The following is a 19,298-nucleotide window of genomic DNA, read 5'->3' on the forward strand; positions in this document are numbered from 1 at the left end:
CCAATACTATCATTATTCTTTTTGTTTTGTTTTGTTTTATGCTTAAATAGTTCCAGCTTTGTCCACTGGGAGCTCTTTCAGGTCAGCTCTGGTCACTTTTGATGTGCTACTTCATCTTTTTTTTTTTTCTTTAGCACTTCCTCACCTTTTGGCATTACAAGATGCTTCAGGAGCATCTGCCTCAGTCTTAGAATCAGTCATTTCTCCAAGAAACCCTGATTCCTTTTATCAGAGAATGGTATTAGAAGCCTCTTCTTTTTTAGGTACACATCCTACTCATCCAGTCTTGATTACCAGCTACCCACTCCTTCCTTGTCTCTATCATACTTTTTCTCCACTTACACTGAAATCAACAGGGGTTTCCCAGTGACTCTTTTTTGTGCACTTCCTGCTGTCAAGAATGTTCTTCCCCTTTCTCATCTGACTGGAATTCTGTTCCTTCCTTCAGGCTCCATTCGAATGTTCCCTCTTGCATGAAGCCTTTCTGTACTAGTCAGCCAAAGGGCTGCTGATGCAAAATACCAGAAATATGTTGGCTTTCACAAAGGGTATTTATTTAGGGTAGAAGCTTACAGTCACATGAAGAGAAAGTTACTGCCCTCACCAAAGTCCGTTGCCACATGTTAGAGCAAGATGGCTACCAGTCTCTGTGAGGGTTCAGCCTTCCTTTTCCTTCTAAAGCTCCATGGCCCCAGCTTCTTCTGATCTCAGCTGTAGGCTAGCATAAAGCTCATCTCTCTCTCTCAGGCTCATTTCTTTCCTGGCTTTCTCAGCTGTTCAGGTCTCTTCAGCTGCAAACTATCCAGTGAATGGCTCAGCTCTCTCTCCCAGGCTCCAGGCTCCAAAATTAAACTCTCCATATATTTACTTCCCTGCCTTTGATTGAGCATCTGTTTATATAGCCCACCAGGGGGGAGGGGGGATGGGATGGGGTGACTCAAACTGAGTTGCCCTAATGACATGGTCAAATGAAAGCCCTAATCTTGATTTAATAAAGAAAAATTAAACCTCTGAATCTAACACAATCTAATAGGCCCATAGGAAGAGACCAGTTTACAAACACAATTCAGTATCTATTTTTGGAATTCATAAACAATACAAAACTGCCGCACTTTCCCATCCTCCTACCTGATACCCACAACACTTTGTATTAAAGGCTGTTAGTTCCTGAAGGCAGGGACTGTGACATATTTACTTATATCTCCAAACTCAATGTTGGCATACAGCAAACCAAACAGTTACTGTTTAATGAATAGTAAATGAATATCTTAAGGTCAGTGTATGGTGCATGTTTTGGGGTCTATCAGTAAAACACACTCACAAACATGCACACACACACACACACACACACACACAACCTCCTGTGGAACTTTACGCCCAAGGGACACTGCTGTTGTGAAAACCAGAAGGAAGAAGCCGATACCTTATGACTCTCATCCCTCAGAACAGGCCTTTTCTGTTACCAGTACATGCATATTCAAAGAGAAGGATCAGTCACATAAAACATATACCATAAGGAAACTCAGATAACCACCTCGAGTCAGGAAGTCTCAGTAAGAAACAGGCAGCAGCTCATGTTCAGATGAAATGACTAATTATTTTGAGAAGGCATTTCCATGGAGTCGCTTATCTCCTGCCTCTCTCTCCAATCTACTGTGTAAGTGCTGGGGATACAAATATAACAAGGTAACTACGGACACACCCACATAACTGAAATGTTTGAAATGTATCTCAACTTTGGACTATTCCGTGACTTTCTTGTTGGTGCCATGGGACACTGTGAGTACACCCTCGGAGAAAGGAGGGGTCTTGTTTCTATCAATCCCCCTAAGAAGTGGTTAATCCAGGGAGAGGGAATGAGTATGGAATGGGGTAGTTAGGAACTCCCTCCTCATTCGAGGGGCTGGGAAGCTTTTGCTGTGAAGTATGGAAAGGGCTGGATCGGTTCCCATGAGAGGATGGAGGTGAGCATCATGAAGAGAGAGGGCAGAGCGGGCAGCATCTGATTTTCCCTGCTAGTAGCACCAACAATACAAACAGCCAGTGTGGGGAGGAACAGCAACTAAGGCCAAGGCCATTGTACTCTCTGGCCTCCAGAGGCTGTTGTCCCACCTGGAGCCCCTGGCCTAGCTGCGTTTACCTGCAGCTGCACCCAGCTCCCAGCACTCGACGGCTCCCATCTCGGGCTCCACAGCCCTCTCCTTCTCTGCTGGAGGGCTTCTCTGGCATCCCCCGGAGGTTTTCAATTCCCATAAAGACAACCCTCGATCACAGGGGAATAAATCCCTAGCCTCCCTGTCCCTGGAAGGTATATTGGTTACAAGGTGCCCGTGGGACATCAGGTGGGGATGCTTGGAAGCTGAAAGATACCCTTAAAGCTTCAAAGAGAAAGCTGTTCCCAGAGAGAGATCGGCAAGTGATTAATGAACAGGTGATGGGTGAGACTGGCGGACTGGAAGAAAATGATCCAGGAGGAGGTATGGAAGCAGGGAGAAGAGTGTCAAGGCCCGAAGACTGAGAACCCCACGGTAAGGGAAGAACACCTGAGAAGGAGGCGTCAATGGTAGAAGAGGGTCCAGGAGAACATGAGCTCGCATGAACCCCCGGGCCGGGGAAGGGGATGAGAGGGACGTTAGCGTCAAATGCCACACTGTAAGAGGAAGCCCGAACTGGCACTGGTGATCTTGACAGAACAAGTGGAGGGAAAGATGGAGGTGGCAGCCAGCCTGTCCTGCAGAAGGGGGTGACTACTGGTGGAAGGGAGCTATAGTGAGAGCCAGACACTCTGTTGAGAAATTGTCTGGGAAGGAAAGAAGACAGAAAAGTAGCCAGAGGGGAGCTCAAGGTCACAGGGGTCATGCAAAACTCTATCTTCAGAATGACTCCTCCCTGAAGCCCCTGGCACATATCTGTAACTGCAAACTGGTTCTCTCCATCTGGGTATTCTGCCTGTAAGTTTTGAATGTTTATGTTCAGCCTTAGACTCTCAGAGTCTAAACTTAAGTTTACAAATGAGGCAGCACCTTTTTTCAATGTGTCTGAAATAATTTAATCCAACTGGGTTTTTTTTTGTTGTTGTTGTTATTTTTACCAGGCATCTCTTAAATTTATTGGGGAATTCATAGTTGGAAGAGGAAAAGATCACAGGCTTAAACAATTGTAAGATAAAAGAACAGTTTCTTGCAAATTATTACAAAAGTACCTTCTGAAATGTATGTTTTGAGCCACTGTTAAAACAAAATTTTAGTGCATCCTGAAAGTTCACGTTTTGGTAAGTGAACATATTAAATTACTGAAGAACAAAAATAAAAGTTACAGTTACATAGTACAAGATCTTAATGTAGTAATTCAGCACAAACAGCTACCATTACTCAAAGCTGCTTTTGATACATACCCAATATATTAAACAAGAATGTAGATTACTTTTAACACTGCACAAGTAATGAAAGGTAGCAAATCCAGCAATGTTAAAGCCGGATATTAAATAGTATTCAAACAGTAAAACAAAAACAAAACAATTTCTAGACTTACAACTCTACAAAAGGAATGTACATAGATGGTTAAAGTAATAAATAAATAAGTAAAGTGACGAGACTGAGGAACATTGTACCTGCATCTTCAGAGCAGGAATACAGCAAATGAGTGCTTATAGGAGTGTTTTGTGGGTTTTTTTTTTGCTGAAAGCAAGAAAAATGCATTTTGCTTTTAGTACATTCAGATTCTCCCTAGAAGTGCTAATTCTCTTGAGCTGGTATCAGGGTTTTAAATGGAAAGTATTTTTCCTACACGCTGAGTATGAATGCACTATTGAAAAAATATTCTGTGGAAAGTTTCATTTGAAAAGTGTAAAATTTAAAATGATATACTACGTGATGAGAAATTAACAATATTAATTTTGGAAGAATATTGTTAACAAACAATTAAAGTAGACATTTGAGCGTGGACTCTCCTGATGACACTCAATTAAGCTTTACATTTGGGGAATGTGCACTGATAAGAGCCAGGTGGGTGAACTTCTGCTCACTTTATTACATGGTGCCCTTAATAAGCAATCCAATGATGCTATCAGCAACATAATTTAATCTAATTGTACGTGATGCCTGACATGGAGCTCCACAGATGTGACATTGACCTCCGTCATAATGGATAGTTTCGTAACCGTTCCCAGAAGCAAGATTACTCCACGGTCACATTCTACCCTTACCTTGAAAGCCCCACATAGAACTTTTGACACCATTTTAGATTCTTACTAGAAATCACTGGGAAAAATGCTCAAGTCTCATGGCTCCTCCACATCTAAATGTGCCACAGAAGCTTTCATTTTCTCTCCATGTTCACTTGAGTTTGCAAGCCTTTATATTTGCGCTCATCAATACTGATGTTTGAGTTCCAAATCAGGTTAGCTTCCTAGATATTACTAGATTTTATATTAGTCATTCATTTTTACTCAATATATATTGATTAAGAGCTCAGCAACATGCTAGTGCTGGATAAACCTGGACAAATAAGACATGGTTCCTACTCTTGAGAATCCCACAGAGATTTATTTAAACAGTTGCAAACAAGGAAAATCTTATAATAAAGAGGTGTGTGTATGTGTGTGTATAACATATGCTAATACATGTATACATACACTTTCACACACATATCTACATAGAGGTCTACAGATCACGGAGGAACATACACACACATAGATAGGTCTGAGATCACCGAGGTTGACAAACACATCCATGCACCCACACACACGTGTTTTCCAGATATACAGTGGGTCTCGATTGCTGGGGCAGCCCCATCTACTCTTCAAGACCCCTTGCGCAATTATTCATGTAAAATAGATTCCAAAAAGATATCTAAAGCCTCCACTAATCTGTTATCTATTTCCAGGCAAACAGCTGTGAACTGAGAACAACTTTTAACTAGGAGTAATGGATCATCCACCTGCAGATAAAAGACATCCATGGCAATATTCAACTGTCCTACCAAAAAGCTTCTGTAGCACTTGTCCATCATACAAGTCTTCGGCCAGGTCTTTCACAATGATTCTTTCTCCAACCAACACATCATTAATCCAGTCAATTAATACCTACAAAGACAGTGAAGGAATAAGAGAAGAGTCATGGGGTATTTTCACACAGACCAGCTTTCTTATATGGGACAAATAAAATCTAAATGACCTTCAGATTTTAAAAGCTGCAGAATTAGCCACATGACCCAGTATGTAGACAGGTAGCTGTGAGCATGAGCCCCAAAGCCTGTTAATTTTTAGGTGCACGCCCTTCTAGTGCTACTGGCCCCACTGTCCCTGCTAATATATTCTACCCTAATTCCAGGCAACATTCACACAGTTTTGGTGGTGTGGCTTTGTACAGGCAGGGGTGTGGGCTCTGGGGTTATATAAACTGGGGCTAAAAGCCCAGCTTTACCTACTGACTGGTTATATGACCCAGGACAAGCTCTTGATCTGCTCTGAGCCTCTGATTTCCCACCTCCAAAAACTGAGGATGAACGTACCTTCCTCATCAGGTGCTGGGAAAGGATTACAAGTGCTGAACACTAAATAAATCATTGATTATCATTAATGAATAAAGCAACCTTTCATGAAATCATTTGAACCTTCCAGTGATTTGCAAAGTGGTTACTGCCATCTTTATGTTTAGGAGGGGAACTTAAGTGCATAAGTCAACAGATTTACCCAAAGTTAAGGACCAAACCGTGGGCAGAGATGGGAATTGACCCAGGTTCTTCTCACTCTAAATAAAGTACATGTTCTCCTTGTTGCACCAAGCTGCTCTCAATGGGGCCCAGTGTAATCTCTCATCTCCTTCTTAGCTGTCTTCCTCCGAGAGCCTATTGTGCATCAGCCACTGAGCTGAGGCATTACACATTCTAGCTCATCTATTAACGCACACACCACCCCTGAGAAGCAGGTGTCACCTCCATTGTCAGGTGAGGAAACCAAAGCTTGCACAGGTTAAACACATTGCCTTTCTTTTTTGTTCATTAAGGCATTATTTACACACAATAAAATCAACCAACTTTAAGTGTACTGTATGATAAATTTTGATCATTGTACACAGTAGTGTAATCACCACAACAAGCAAGACACAGAACAGTTCCCTCACCCCACAAAGCTTCCTTGGGCCCCTTTGTACTTGATCTGCTCCCCTGACCACAGGCCCTAAGCCACTAACAGTTTTGCCTTCTCTACAGTTTCTTATCAATGAAATCATGTGGTACTTAATCTTTTGTGTTTGGCCTCTGTCACTTAGCCTAGGTCCACTGCTTTTATAACTCAGGCAGAAACAGGGCTGGCTTTCCTTCGCTGGGTGGGCTGAGGCTGGAGCCTGGGGGCTTCACAGCACCTTGTTCCGCAGTTCCAAGGCAAGAGGATGCAATTAATGAGCACCCACGGTGTCAGGCTCAGCCTTGTGTCCAGTGCCATGAGCCTCAGGCTCTGTAGGTGAGAGGCTTGCAGGGGAGCAGCCCAGGTAACCGGAAGATTACATCCTAATAAAGGACTCAAATCCTAGGGGGAGGGAGTATTACGTGAGGAGAGGAGGGGTGCCACCCAGGCAGGGAGAGGGCAGAAGGAGGCGAAATGAGGGAAGGCTTCCTGGAAGGGCTGTATTTGAGGAGAGTCTTAAAGAAACTCGGAGTTGACCAGACTTTCAAGGGGTCACAACAGCCTAGGCCTGGAACCTGGAAGCCAGGAGGGCACCCTCACTTCATCGGGCGCTGTGCAGGTGTCCCGCACACAGGTGGCGGCATGCATCTCCTATCGCCGACCCCCTCAAAACGGGCCGGGGCAGGCCTGGCTCTGGGAGAGCAAAGACCACATCACGCCGGTTCTGACAGCGTCGGACCTCCTTGGAAGCCTCCCCAGCAAGCAGGGCTAGAGGCCGCCCGGAGGCTGAGGGGCGTGCACAGGGCGGGAACTTGCAGGGGGCAGGCCCTCCCCTACACGCGTGCCCGCGCAGGCCCGCGCCCTCGGGAGCACATGGCAGGCAGAGCCTCAGCGCCCAGCTCTTCCATCTGCTCCCTGCAGAGCCAGGCAAGGGCGCAGGGTCTTCCTGGGCGGGGGAGCCTTCCAGGGGTGCAGCTCAGCCTGCATCTGTGAGGGGCCGACTCCCCACGTTCACACCCAGCCCACCTGTGCGCTCAGGCTCATGCCTCGGGGACACGAGGGTGGCGCCCTGCCCCCAGCCCTGGCCTACTCCTTTCTGGCTTCTTCCAGAGTTCCTTGGACTCTGGGGTAAGGTGACGGTTCAGGCCGGGAACAGACAGAAGGTACTTGCACACGTCTCTGAGAAGATTCCCTTCCGCGCCCAGCTCTCTCCTGGGTTCTCTCCACTGAAGAAGGTCTCAGCCCCAGCAGTGATACTCCTGGTCCGCTTCTGAATGCCCTGGTTGCTTCTGAGCTTCCTTCCCATCCACCTACCCACCCACCTTCCCTTCCTCCCGTCCTCCTGCCCTCAAACCCATCCTCCCTTCCTCCCTCCCTCCCATCCATCCATCATCCATCCATCCATCCATCCACCCATCCATCCTGGTACCACCCGCCCATCCAGCATTTATTAAATACCTGCTAGAGGTCACACCCTGTGCTGGACCCTGAAGAGAAAACAATGAAAAAAAATAGTTTCTAACCCCCAGAGAGCGGCCATCTAGGGAAGGAGGCTAAGCGCATGGGCAAGGTACAACCTCACGCGATCACCAGAAAGACAGAGTTCCACACAGGGCCGCGGCAGCATGCAGAGGTGCTGAGCTCTGGCGCCAGAACTTAGGGACGGCTTCTTGGAGAAAGTGGCCCTGCTCTGACTTTCAGAGGAAGAGAAGGAAGGTGCGTGCTAGGACTGCGTAAGCGGGAGTATGGAGGGGAGGGTTCGAGGCACGTAGGGCATGCGTGGGGAGCCCCCGCGAGCAGGCCTGCTGTCCCCGCGAGGCCAGGCAGGGGACTGTTCGAGGTTGAAGGGGGAGCGAGAGCTTGGAGGCCCCACATGCCACACCCAGGAGTGTGGGCTTCCGCCTGCACTGGATGAGAAACTCCAGACAGGTTTTGAGCAGGAAAGTGATATACTCAGATTTGCAGTTTGGGTGACTCACTCGAGCAACAGCGCCCTTTTACTTTAAGCACGGCTTGGAGAACTCGAAGAGGAAGAACACAGGGTAAGGACATCGAAGGGGGAAGGAACACACATTTTTCAAGGGGTGAGCACATGCCAGCCACTGTGCCAGATGTTTCCCTTCACCTTATCTGCTGTGGTTTGGATTCTATCTCCTCCACTCAGCTATGGCCTCAACAAGCCACAAGACTTTGCCGAGACTCAGTTTCTCCATCTGTAAATGGGGAAGACACTAACTCCTATGTCACAGGGTTCTTTTGAGGAACCTTGAGAAAAGCAGTGCTAGGACTTTGACGTGAACTGTAAAGCCCTGAGAAACGGGAGCTTATTTGTACTGCCCGCTCCAGCAGGTATCGGGGCCACTCCTTGCGCATCTGACAGGCCCACTTGTACAGTGGCTCGACCACGGGCTGCTGGGGGCAGGGGCCGCCGCGGCTCTCCTGGTGCGTGCGCAGCTTGCGGTCTGTCTGGGAGGCACCCAAAGCCCCTCCACGTCACTTCTTACCTTCATCAGTTCTTGAAGTTTGGGGTCACTGCGTGAATTTGGATCGACCATCGTCCGGACTTCATTCTCCTCTTTAAAAAGAAAAGGAATTCAGTGGGCTGGTTACCCTTGAAGGCTGGTTACCCCGAAAGGCGCGAGCCACTCTCACCCAGCATGGTGTCCTCAGGGTCCAGCTCGAAGGGGATGGGACTGAGGGGCAGGTTGATGGCGTTCATGCCTTCCTCCTGAAGCTCGGAGACTGGAGAGAGAAGGAAGAGCCGAGTCACGTGTCAGTCTCCTGACACAGGAGGGTTAGTTCTCTGCCACCATACTGATATTGAGAAAAAAACCCCTACGTGGATTCCAGCTCTCAGGACACCTGCAGTCAATTCCCGGCCTCTGCTTGCTAAAAGGACCTAATCGTCGCCTTCTTCTCACCTCTTCCAAATGGCACCTCACACGCTTTCTTTGGAGAAATGGGGAGGACTGGGCGGCACAGAAATTGGCCTCCTCTCAGAAACCATCTCGGAACAGTCGGGAGCGAGGTGGCGCTGGCTCTTCGCCTCTGCCGTTTGCCCCCGCTCTCCCTCCTCCACGGCTCGCTGCCTGGCACTGCTGGGCACCCAGCGGCCGTCGGTTGACCAGATGGACGAGGTCACCAGGTTAAGGCTATCCTGCCAGCCATCCCCACCTTCGTTTCAACCCTCCTGCCTTCTCTCCTTATTGGGCTTCCCTGAGATGTTTTTCTGGTTACCTCCCTCCTTCCGTCACCACCCTGGCCGTGCTCACGGAGGTCCCAGGGCGGCCTCTGCCCTGCTCTGGTCCCGCGTCTCCGCGCTAACGTGCGGGGACACGGGCCCGTCACCACGCCCCTCTAGGCCAGTGTAGCTGGAAAGGAAGAGCTGGACTGGATGACCAGTAAGTTCTTTTACAGTTTTCTAGAAATCCTAGAAATCTACAATTCTACCTTCCTCAAGAAAAATGAACCGAGGCCCATGACCGTTAAAGACTTACAGCCTGCTTTCCTCTCCTCGCTCAGGCCCCACATGGCGCCTCAGCTTAAAAAAACAATCTTGTGATGGAAACTTGGTGAGTGCTGACCTTGGATTACCCCTCCTAAAAGCAGGGACTTAAATCCTCATACCTCTGTTCAGTTCCAGTTTGCATAATTACTTTTTGCCAATTAAGCAGAGAAAGGCCATTTTTTTTCTGAAGGCTTTGCTAACCAAAAGGTTCTTAATGAGCTAATACGGCAGCTGCAATCAACCTTAATAAAAGCAATGTCCCATCTTTCCATTTCATTTTTTTTATTGACTCTGGCCCCACCAATTGCCAGCATATGCTTGCAGGAACTCTTAAATCCAAGGCAGCCACTTACTGAGTGTTCTTTCACATTAGCAAACTTGGTGATAGTTGCGGTTGGACAGGGCAGGAGACTGCCTGACAAAGAAAGAAAGACATTCTACCCCAGAAAGACACAACTTACATTGTGAGGCTGGTTTCAGTCCCTCCCCAGTGGGCCCTTGTGTTCATACGGGACATCCAATTCACAGACCCGCACCATTCCATATAATTCCCCTCATAAAATATACCTGAAAAATAGGTGATCCCTTTCAAGCCTAAATGAATCTATAAATTCAGGACTGTGTTTGTTTTCTGGCTAAGAACAATTGCTTCCTTAGGACGTTTAATTTCTTCTTATGTCCCTCCTAGAACGAGCAGTTTGCTTTCTTTTCCAGCTGTTTTTTTCACAAAGAGACAACGTTTTTATGACTTAACAAATGTGCATACAGTGGGCAGTGGAAGGAACGTCATACTTAAATGTGGATGCAAGGCTGGGCTTTCTGGCTAGTGAGGAAACTCCTAGAGGTGCTTCTCTCCTTTCTCTGCATTCTCCCTTTAGATCTGCACTGTCCAATATGGGAGCCGTCAGCCACAGGAGGCTCTTTACATTTAAATGAATTAAAAATAAATAACAACAAAAAATCCAGTTCCTCAGTTGCACCAGCTACATTTTAAGAGCTCAATGGCCACACGTAGTTAGTGCCGATGCAGAATGTTTCCATCAACAAGGAAAGTCCTACTGGACAGCACTGTCCCTGCCGATCCTATATACCTAAATGATGAGCGTGTCCATTTTTAAATCTCTAGCACAGGCTCCTCCCCGAGCTCCAGGCTTCTGAATGTACATGCTTGCTCCATGTCATCTCCTCTGTCTGTTAACAGACATCTCAGATTTACACCTCCAAAACAGAACTCTTGATTTTCAACACACTCACCCCCTCACCAGACAAAAACCAAACCTCTTCCTCCCACTTGTGGCCTCTTCCGTAGCTGGCACCACCAGATACAAAATGGTTCAAGCCCAAACCCGAGGACGCACCCTTCATTTCTCCCTTTCCCTCACTCGTCACATCGAGCAGATCGGCAAGTTTTGTGGGCTCCCCCTCCAACACAAGCCCTTTTCCCACCATCTCCACTCGTATGACCCTGGTTCAAGCCACCAATGTCTTTTACCTGGACCACCAGAACCGCCTTCTCACTGGCTTATTGCTTTGAATGTTTTTAGCTTTTTGTTTTAGCTTTTCCCTAGTAAAACAGGGAGTCAACAGACGGATCTGGAACCTGTCAGAAAAACCACCACCATTAGCACGTGGACATCAGTGCACCCAGGACGCTGCTGGAAGACCCTCACAGAGCTCCCCCTGAGAACGAATTTCCTCGGAAGCCAGGAGAAGCCCCCACATTCTCCAGGGACCTAATCACTGGGCTGCTGGGGCACTGAGGGGTGGGGTAATCAATCAAAGCCACAAACAGCTGGGACTCCTCCCCTGTCGCTAGTAAAGGGGCAGAACAATTAATGGTTTAAAAGGCAAGCGGGAAAGTAAACTAGCCCTGCGCCTGTCCCTGTGCTTGCCCCTGTCCCTGTCCCTGCCCCGTGCCTGTTCCTGCCTGCTGAACCCTGCTCTCACTGTTCCCTGTCCTGCGTGATGAGCACACAAGTAAAATCTGGGCATCTGTAACACGTGGTGGGGAACTGTAGTCTGAAAATCGGCCCTCTTCACCACTCCTCAGCCCCTTCCTCTCTACCTGGGACCCATCATCTATTATTTTCTCCCATTTCTTATCCCTCCCTGCCTTAACAAATTGCTGGCCTAATTAACCCGGCTTGCTCTCGAAATTTGTTTCTTTTTTTAAAAAGATTTTTATTTATTTATCTCCCCCCCCGCCCAGTTGTCTGCCCTCTGTCCATTCGCTGTGTGTTCTTCTGTGACCGCTTCTACACTTATCAGCGGCACGGGAATCTGTGTTTCTTTTTGCTGCGTCATCTTGCTGTGTCAGCTCTCTGTGTGTGCAGCGCCCTTCCTGGGCAGGCTGCACTTTCTTTCGCACTGGGCGGCTCTCCTTATGGGGTGCACTCCTTGCGCATGGGGCTCCCCTACGTGGGGGACACCCCTGCATGGCACGGCACTCCTTGCATGCATCAGCACCGCGCGTGGGCCAGCTCCACATGGGTCAAGTGGTAGGCGGACGCCCTATTCATTGGGCCAAGTCCGCTTCCCAAAATTCGTTTCTTGTTGCTCAGTCAAGAACCAAGAGAAAAACCTGGCTACAGTCCTAGGGACTGAACCCAGGACCTCATGCATGGGAAGCAGGTGCTCAACCATTGAGCTACATCTGCTCCCCTGCGTTTTCTGGTTCTTTCTCTGCCTCCAATCTTCCCGTATGGAGGCTAGAATGGCCTCTTAAAAATGTAAATCGGATCATACAATTGTCCTGCTTTAAACTCTTCTGTAGCTTCCCACTGTAAGGCAGAAAAAAAGCCCAACTCTTTACTATGATTAGGCTCCTGCCTCCTGCTCATGTTTATTTTCTTTATAGCACTCATCATGAACATGTCTGTTATCTATCTTCCCCTCTGAGAATGCAAACTGTTCAGTGCTGGAACTTAGTCTCGTGTTCACTATTAGACTCCTAAGGAGGCTGGGGTGCAGTGGCTGGGGGCGGGGCTGCCTGGACTCCTCCAGATTCGCGCTCCACCGCTGGCTCGCGCGCAGTGGGCAAGGTCACTCAGCTCTCGTGCCTCAGCTCCTCAAGTGCAGTATGGACGGGGTGAAATAATACTTACCGCACTGGGTGTTGAGAGGATTGAAGAGTTAACGTCTTAAAGCACTTGAAGAGTGCCTGGCACCTGGTAAGAGTTACATAAACGTACTCTATCATCAATATTATTACTTAAAACAATGCCTCATGCATAGTACTCAAGAAATACTTGTTGAAAAGTGAATAATCAAAACGGTTAAGACCGCCCTTCAATGACACAGGCCAGGAGATGAGGCAGAATTAGCTAAAGCAGTACATGGTATTTAAGGAAGGACTCCACTTTGCCTTCTGAGAAAAAAAAATGTTCGTTTTGGCCCAATCTGCAAGTGTGCATGCATGGACGTGTGTGTGCATGGACGCGTGCACGTTGCTGGGGCATTACCAGTTGACATGCTTGCAATCCCAAGAAGGATGCATCTGCCTCATGACTATTATAGATGGCGGTGGCCTTGGCCCAGTGTTTAGGGCGTCCGTCTACCACATGGGAGGTCCGCGGTTCAAATCCCGGGCCTCCTCGACCCGTGTGGAGCTGGCCATGCGCAGTGCTGATGCACGCAAGGAGTGCCCTGCCACGCAGGGGTGCCCCCCGCATAGGAGAGCCCCACGCACAAGGAGTGTGCCCCGTAAGGAGAGCTGCCCAGCGTGAAAAGAAAGTGCAGCCTGCCCAGGAAGGGCGCCGCACACAGAGAGAGCTGACACAACAAAAAGAAACATAAATTCCCATGCCTCTGACAAGAACAGAAGCAGACAAAGAAGACGCAGCAAATAGACACAGAGAACAGACAACTGGGGGGGGGGGGGGGGGAGAGGGAGAGAAATAAATAAATAACTAAATCTTAAAAAAAAAAAAAAAAAAAAAAAGACTATTATAGAGGCAGAGCCAGTCTGTGAATATAAAGCTGCTTACGTATCACGCAAGTGTGACCAGAAATGCAGTATCTGCAGCCAGGACTCCTAAAGGTGAGTGTGCATGGGCTCTCTTTTTACATGTTGGTCATTGTTAAGTGCCTTCAGATGAAAAACTCCCCAGTCAGAAACACTCCCCTCGGCCCAGCCGCTTTAATTCACTCACAGAGACATAACAAACCCAAGAAGAAAGGATGAGATATGTTCGCAATTGGACATGTTTTTTTCAGGAAATGATTTGGTCCGGGAGCACCGTTCCCATTCCATTAACTGCTGACTCGGGGCCAACTGTTTGTAAAAGGGAATATGCAAACGGCCCGCGCGGGCTGGCCCCGCCCCCTGGGGCACGAGAGCCGCCACTTCCCCAAAACAGCCGCCCGCTCTGGAGGCTTCGTTTCTATTACAGCTCAGCAAGACCCGCAGAGGCCCCGCCAACCCCTATGCTCTCCGAGAGAAAGAGCTGCCATTGCATTTTCTCGGTATGGAATATAAATATGACGTTTCTCCCTCGGACCTCCTCTAACATCTAAAACGAGGTCTGAACGAGCAGCCCCGGTGTCGCGCAGTGCCATCACTCATCACTTAATGCAGATTAAATGCCCGGCCGAAGGTCGGGCTGGGCAAGCAGGGCGATTGCCTCGACTCCTGAAGCCCTCTCCATGAGAACCCGGGCTTCTGCTCTTCTGGGAAATGCACTCTGACTCTGGGTCCCGCAGCACAGCAGAAAGCACGCGGAGGGACCGGCTTTAGAGCTGTGAAAGAGCTGCATTTGAATCGTAGTTCTATTTTTATCAGCTGTGGGGCCTTCTGTACGTGACTTAACCTCCCTAAAATTCTGTATAAAACAATTCTCTAGAAAACAAAGATGTGACTGACTGCAAGTTTCCTCCCCAGTATTTCTTTTACTCTTTTTCCCTGCTGAAAGAAACCTAACTTTGTTCCTTTCCACCCCTCCTTCATTTGCCTCAGGGTGAGATTCAGATTGGGCTAAGCTAATCATGAGGATTTCACTTCCCTTTGCAGTGGTAGGCTCAAACATTGTCATATAATAAAATTCTGTCAATGAGCTGTGGGAGGAAATTTCTAGGTGCTTTTAGGAATGGTTTTCCTCCATTTTAAAGAGAGATCCAAGAAGAAAAGGAATTTTTCTCCTTCTAATCACTGGATCAGGATGCGATGCCTGGAGTTGCTATAGCTATTTTGTAGCCATGAGGTGAGTTAGCCAAAGGAAGAATTTAACACGCTGAGCGTGGCAGAGAAGAAAGAGAGAAAGAGGGAGTTCTTGTTGATACCACTGAACCACCACCCTTGGGGATGCCCTAGCTATGTGTCTTGTTATAAAGAGATGTAATAAATTTCTTTATTGTTTAAGCCACTTAAGTGGGATTTTTCTGGGGCTTACAGCTACAACCTCAATTATGAAGTTGATAGATGAACAGAATACATCTGCAATAAATGGTAATTTTCCTCTCTTTATTTCCCTGAAAAACAGAATGGCTGCAGGTATCTCTTAAACACCAGACTATGTCCAGGGGTTTGAAGAACACCAGTGCAGGGAACAAGTAAATACAGAGAAGAATGGACAGAGGTTTCTAAAAGTTAAGGGAAAAAAAAGGGGGCCCTTTTATGCAAGGCCAGCAATTTCATTCATCAACCAAGAAATATGACTGGGTGCCTGCTCTGCGGCAGGCCGTGCACCAGGCATAGGGGATAACTGTTTGGGGATTTTTTTTCTTTTTAAAATTTTACTTGTGGTAACATATATACAACTCAAAACTTCTCACTTTAACAACTTTCAAGTGCACTTTTCAGTGGTATTATTTGCATTCACGATGTTGTGCTACCATCACCACGATCCATGATGGAAACTTTTTCATTATCCCAAGCAGGAACTCTGCCCGTTAAGCAATATCTGCCCCGGTTTCCCACCACCTCTCCCCCGCCCCAGCATCTGGTCCCCTGTAGTCTAGAAGCCCAGCTTCGTTACACGTCTGCACTGCTCTCCTCGGCATATCGTGTTCTCCTTACACTAACTCCTTTGTGATTCCTGGATGCCTCCCACAGGTTCAGACACCACAAGAAGACACAACATCTCATAAAATAAGGCCTGTTTCTCTCTTGTGTGCCTCTCTGAAGACTTGAAAGTACCCTTTCCAGATGCTCCACTCATACCTCACTGGCCAGAACAAGGCCACCCCTCAATTAATCAGGGACCATGGAAACAAGAGCAACACAGCTGCCTTAGTCCAAGCACAACCCGTCCTCGGGAGGGCGCCAACACCACCTGGCTCTCCCAGGACGGAAGAAGGACGTTGGGCTCAGGAGGGACAGCAAACATCGCCACTACACAGGAGGGCTCTGCTCCACGCCAGCCGTGTGACCTTAGGCAAGTCAATCTCTCTGAGCCGGTTTCTTCATCTGAAAAACTCTGGTGAAAATGCTTGCCTTTGTGACAGGAAGATTCAGAGTCCCTTCTTAAACCCTTGGTCACACCAGAAGTTCTCTCCTAGCGGGCATATATTTGATAATGCAGCATATACAAGTATAAACACTCCATACAGCCTTTTCTTTTTCTGATGAAAATCACACAAAATAGAAAGTATTAGAAGTCATACGTTTGTAGCTTTTGCTTGTGGTATTTTCAGCTTCTTGGAATTTGCAAATTTCAGCTTTTCAGAATTTGTTTTAATTTCTCTGCTCCTCATTTAGCACTTACTTTGTGCCAAGCTTCTCTGGTCACTAGGGAAAGACGTGAACGCAGCAGATTCTCATGGAGTTCACACAGGAGACTGTCAGATCACCAACCTTAAAACAAGAGGCCCTTCAGTGCACTGCCCTCTGGCCCTTTGGGCAGACAAAACCTGGAGCTGCCACTGCACAGCACATTTGGGTTGATAAGAAAAATCTACAAGGGGCCCAGGAACCCAGCATTGGGAGACAGACAAATACAAAATAAAGTCTGCCTAATAATGGTCATGAAATGCACAGTCTGCGAAACACTGCATTTCTGCACAGAGGAGGGAATCTGCACAGTGGAATCAGGAATATCATAAAAACTATAATGCTATAAGCTATAATGCTGGGGGAGACTTTTTAAAGGGAAGAATCAGCTAAGAATTTCTCTCGGCTCAAAAGTTACAAGCGTACAAAACTCTCCCTATCACCATAGATAGTGGCACAGCACAGATGAGCGTAAAGAGCTCAAGAACACAGAGCAGGGAGATGCAGTACCAATAAATAGAGATAAGACATCTTCCAGGTAATAAGCAACTTCAGTTGGCATTTTGCAGAGTATCGAAGAAGGATAAATCTTAAATTCTAGCATGGAATGAAGACTTAAAGAATGAACTTTAAAAACCACTGCAACCAATAACATGCCTGGGCACCTTTTCTGAGGCAAGCCCGACACCGGGCACGGGGCATGCAGGTTTGGGGATTTGGTAGGGCCTCTCTCAATGTGCTCACAGGTGGTGGGAGAGGCAGACACATAACTAAAATGTGCAGTACACCGCACCCAGGGGTGAGAGGTGTGTAATGAGAGGGCTGTGGGAACACAGGCAGAACAGAGCTACTGGATGGGGAAGACTGGGAAGGATTCCCAGACCAAGGAACATTTGAGCTGGACCTTGAAAAATATAAATTTTCATCCAACAAAGGCGATCCACAGAAGGCACACCTTGTGTAAACGCAACAAGGTGTGGAGACACAGGGCAGATGTTCAAACAGCGGTGATTACATCCGATTACAGAGAATGTGTGGGGGCCAGGGAGGTGGCACAGAGGGGAAATGGGGGACGGAAGGGTGGTGGGTAAGTAGGTGGGGTCCAGAGTGTGGAGGCCCTTGAGTGATCTGCTGCCCAGCCCTCCCTGAACCAAGCTCCCTGAATCTGTCGCTGTGGAAAGCATGCCCAGGGAGAATGACAGAATAGCCAGGAACCTCTTTCTTCTTTGGTGCAAGTGAGCTCCAGGGAGACTTTAGGCTGCCCTAGATCTTCAGCTGGACTCCCATGCAGGACTCCTGTGATTAACTTCTGGTCCACTTGAGAGCTGCTAAAGCTCCCTTAAGATCTAAATGGCTCAAGAACCCCACAAAAGTCCTTGAAAGCTAAGATAACTACATTTTTTGGTTGGCTAGTCACAACAAATATTTTCCATGTGAAAAATTAACCTGAAAGAACATTTACAAAGAGCCTACTGGTCATTCATACTTAATGGTGAGAAACTAGAGGCTTTCCCTTAGGATTGGGAACAAGGCGAGAAGGTCCCCTCTCGCCATTCTATTCATAACTGTACTGGAAGGTCTAACTAGAGCAACAAGAAAAGAAAAGGTATATACACTGGGATGGAAGAAATGTAAAATGTTTGTTTGGAGATGACCTTATCGTCTATGTAGAAAATGCCAAAGAATCAACAGAATAACCTTCTGGAACTAATGAGCAATTTTAGCAAAGTCACAGGACTCAAAGTTAATAAGCAAAAGTCAACTGCTTCTCTCTACATAAGCAATGAACAACTGGAATTTGAAATTAAAAACATAATACCATTTTTAATGGAACTAAAAAAAGAGAAATACTTAGGTATAAATCTACCAAATATACACAGAATTGATATACAGAAAAGTATGAAACTGATGCAAGGAATAAAGAAGATCTAGATAAAATGACCGATATTTCATGTTCATGGATTGGAACACTGAAAATTGGCAAGATGTCATTTCTTCCCCAATTCAGTGCAATCCCAGTCAAAATCCCAGTCAGATTGGCTATTGACAAACTGACCTTAAATTTTATACGGAAAGGCAAAGAACCAGAATAGCCTGTGTAATACTGAAGAAGAACAAAGTTGAGATCTGGCACTACCCAACTTCAGACTTATGAAAGGGCTACAGTAATCCCGATAGTGTAGTCTTAACAAAAGAGCAGTATATCAATGGAACAGAACACAGAGTCCAGAAACAGACTCACACAAATATGGTCAATGGATCTTTGATGAAGGAGCCAAGTTGATTCAGTGAATAAAGCATGGTCCTTTCAACAATGGTATTAAAACAATTGAATGTCCATATGGGAAAAAAAAAAAAGAATCTAGACAAAGACTGCATACCTTCCACAAAAATTAACTCAAAATGGATCCCAGGGCAAAATATAAAAGACAATACGATAAAACTTCTAGAAGAAAGCATAGGAAAAAATCTATGTGTCCATGGGTTTGGAGATAAGTTTTTTCACACATCACCAAAAGCATGGTCCATACAAGGAAAATTTGTAAGTTGTACTTTATTAAAATTAAAAACTTCTGTTCTGCAAAAGACACTTTAAGAAAAAAGAGACTTTAGGAAGATGGAGGACTAGAAAGACTCTTTTCTCTCCCAGAAAAGTAGCTAGAGGCCAGGCAGAAAAGCCTGGAGAAAAAATTCATCTAGAGTTTAAGACACCAGGGGAAGGCTGGACACCACCCAGAAGAGAGAATGACAAAGGAAAAGAATTGTGACAGCAAAACTGTGAGTTAAAAATAGTACCTGCAATTGCTGGCACCCTCCTTCACACTATACACTCTTTTTTTAAAAAATTAAATTAAATTTTATTTATTTCTCTCCCCGCCTCCCCCCCCCCCCCCCCATGGACACACTATACACTTTTGAATTCTCAGGCCTTAGAGTCATTGGATACAGACAAAGGGCGC

The 19,298-nt window shown here is 46.8% G+C and overlaps 1 protein-coding gene across 1 annotated transcript in view; it reads right to left on the bottom strand.

The window, feature by feature from the left end:
• Positions 1 to 19,298, bottom strand: part of PARVA (parvin alpha) — a 180,918-nt gene that overhangs the window by 48,752 nt on the left and 112,868 nt on the right. The window contains exons 2-4 of the mRNA XM_004452019.5: positions 8,777 to 8,866; positions 8,629 to 8,699; positions 4,981 to 5,083 (exon numbers count right to left, since the gene is read on the bottom strand). Coding sequence (XP_004452076.2) covers positions 4,981 to 5,083; positions 8,629 to 8,699; positions 8,777 to 8,866 — 264 coding nt within the window. The remainder of the gene's footprint in view (positions 1 to 4,980; positions 5,084 to 8,628; positions 8,700 to 8,776; positions 8,867 to 19,298) is intronic.

This window comes from Dasypus novemcinctus, chromosome 10, assembly GCF_030445035.2.
Source record: "Dasypus novemcinctus isolate mDasNov1 chromosome 10, mDasNov1.1.hap2, whole genome shotgun sequence".
NCBI lineage: Eukaryota > Metazoa > Chordata > Mammalia > Cingulata > Dasypodidae > Dasypus > Dasypus novemcinctus.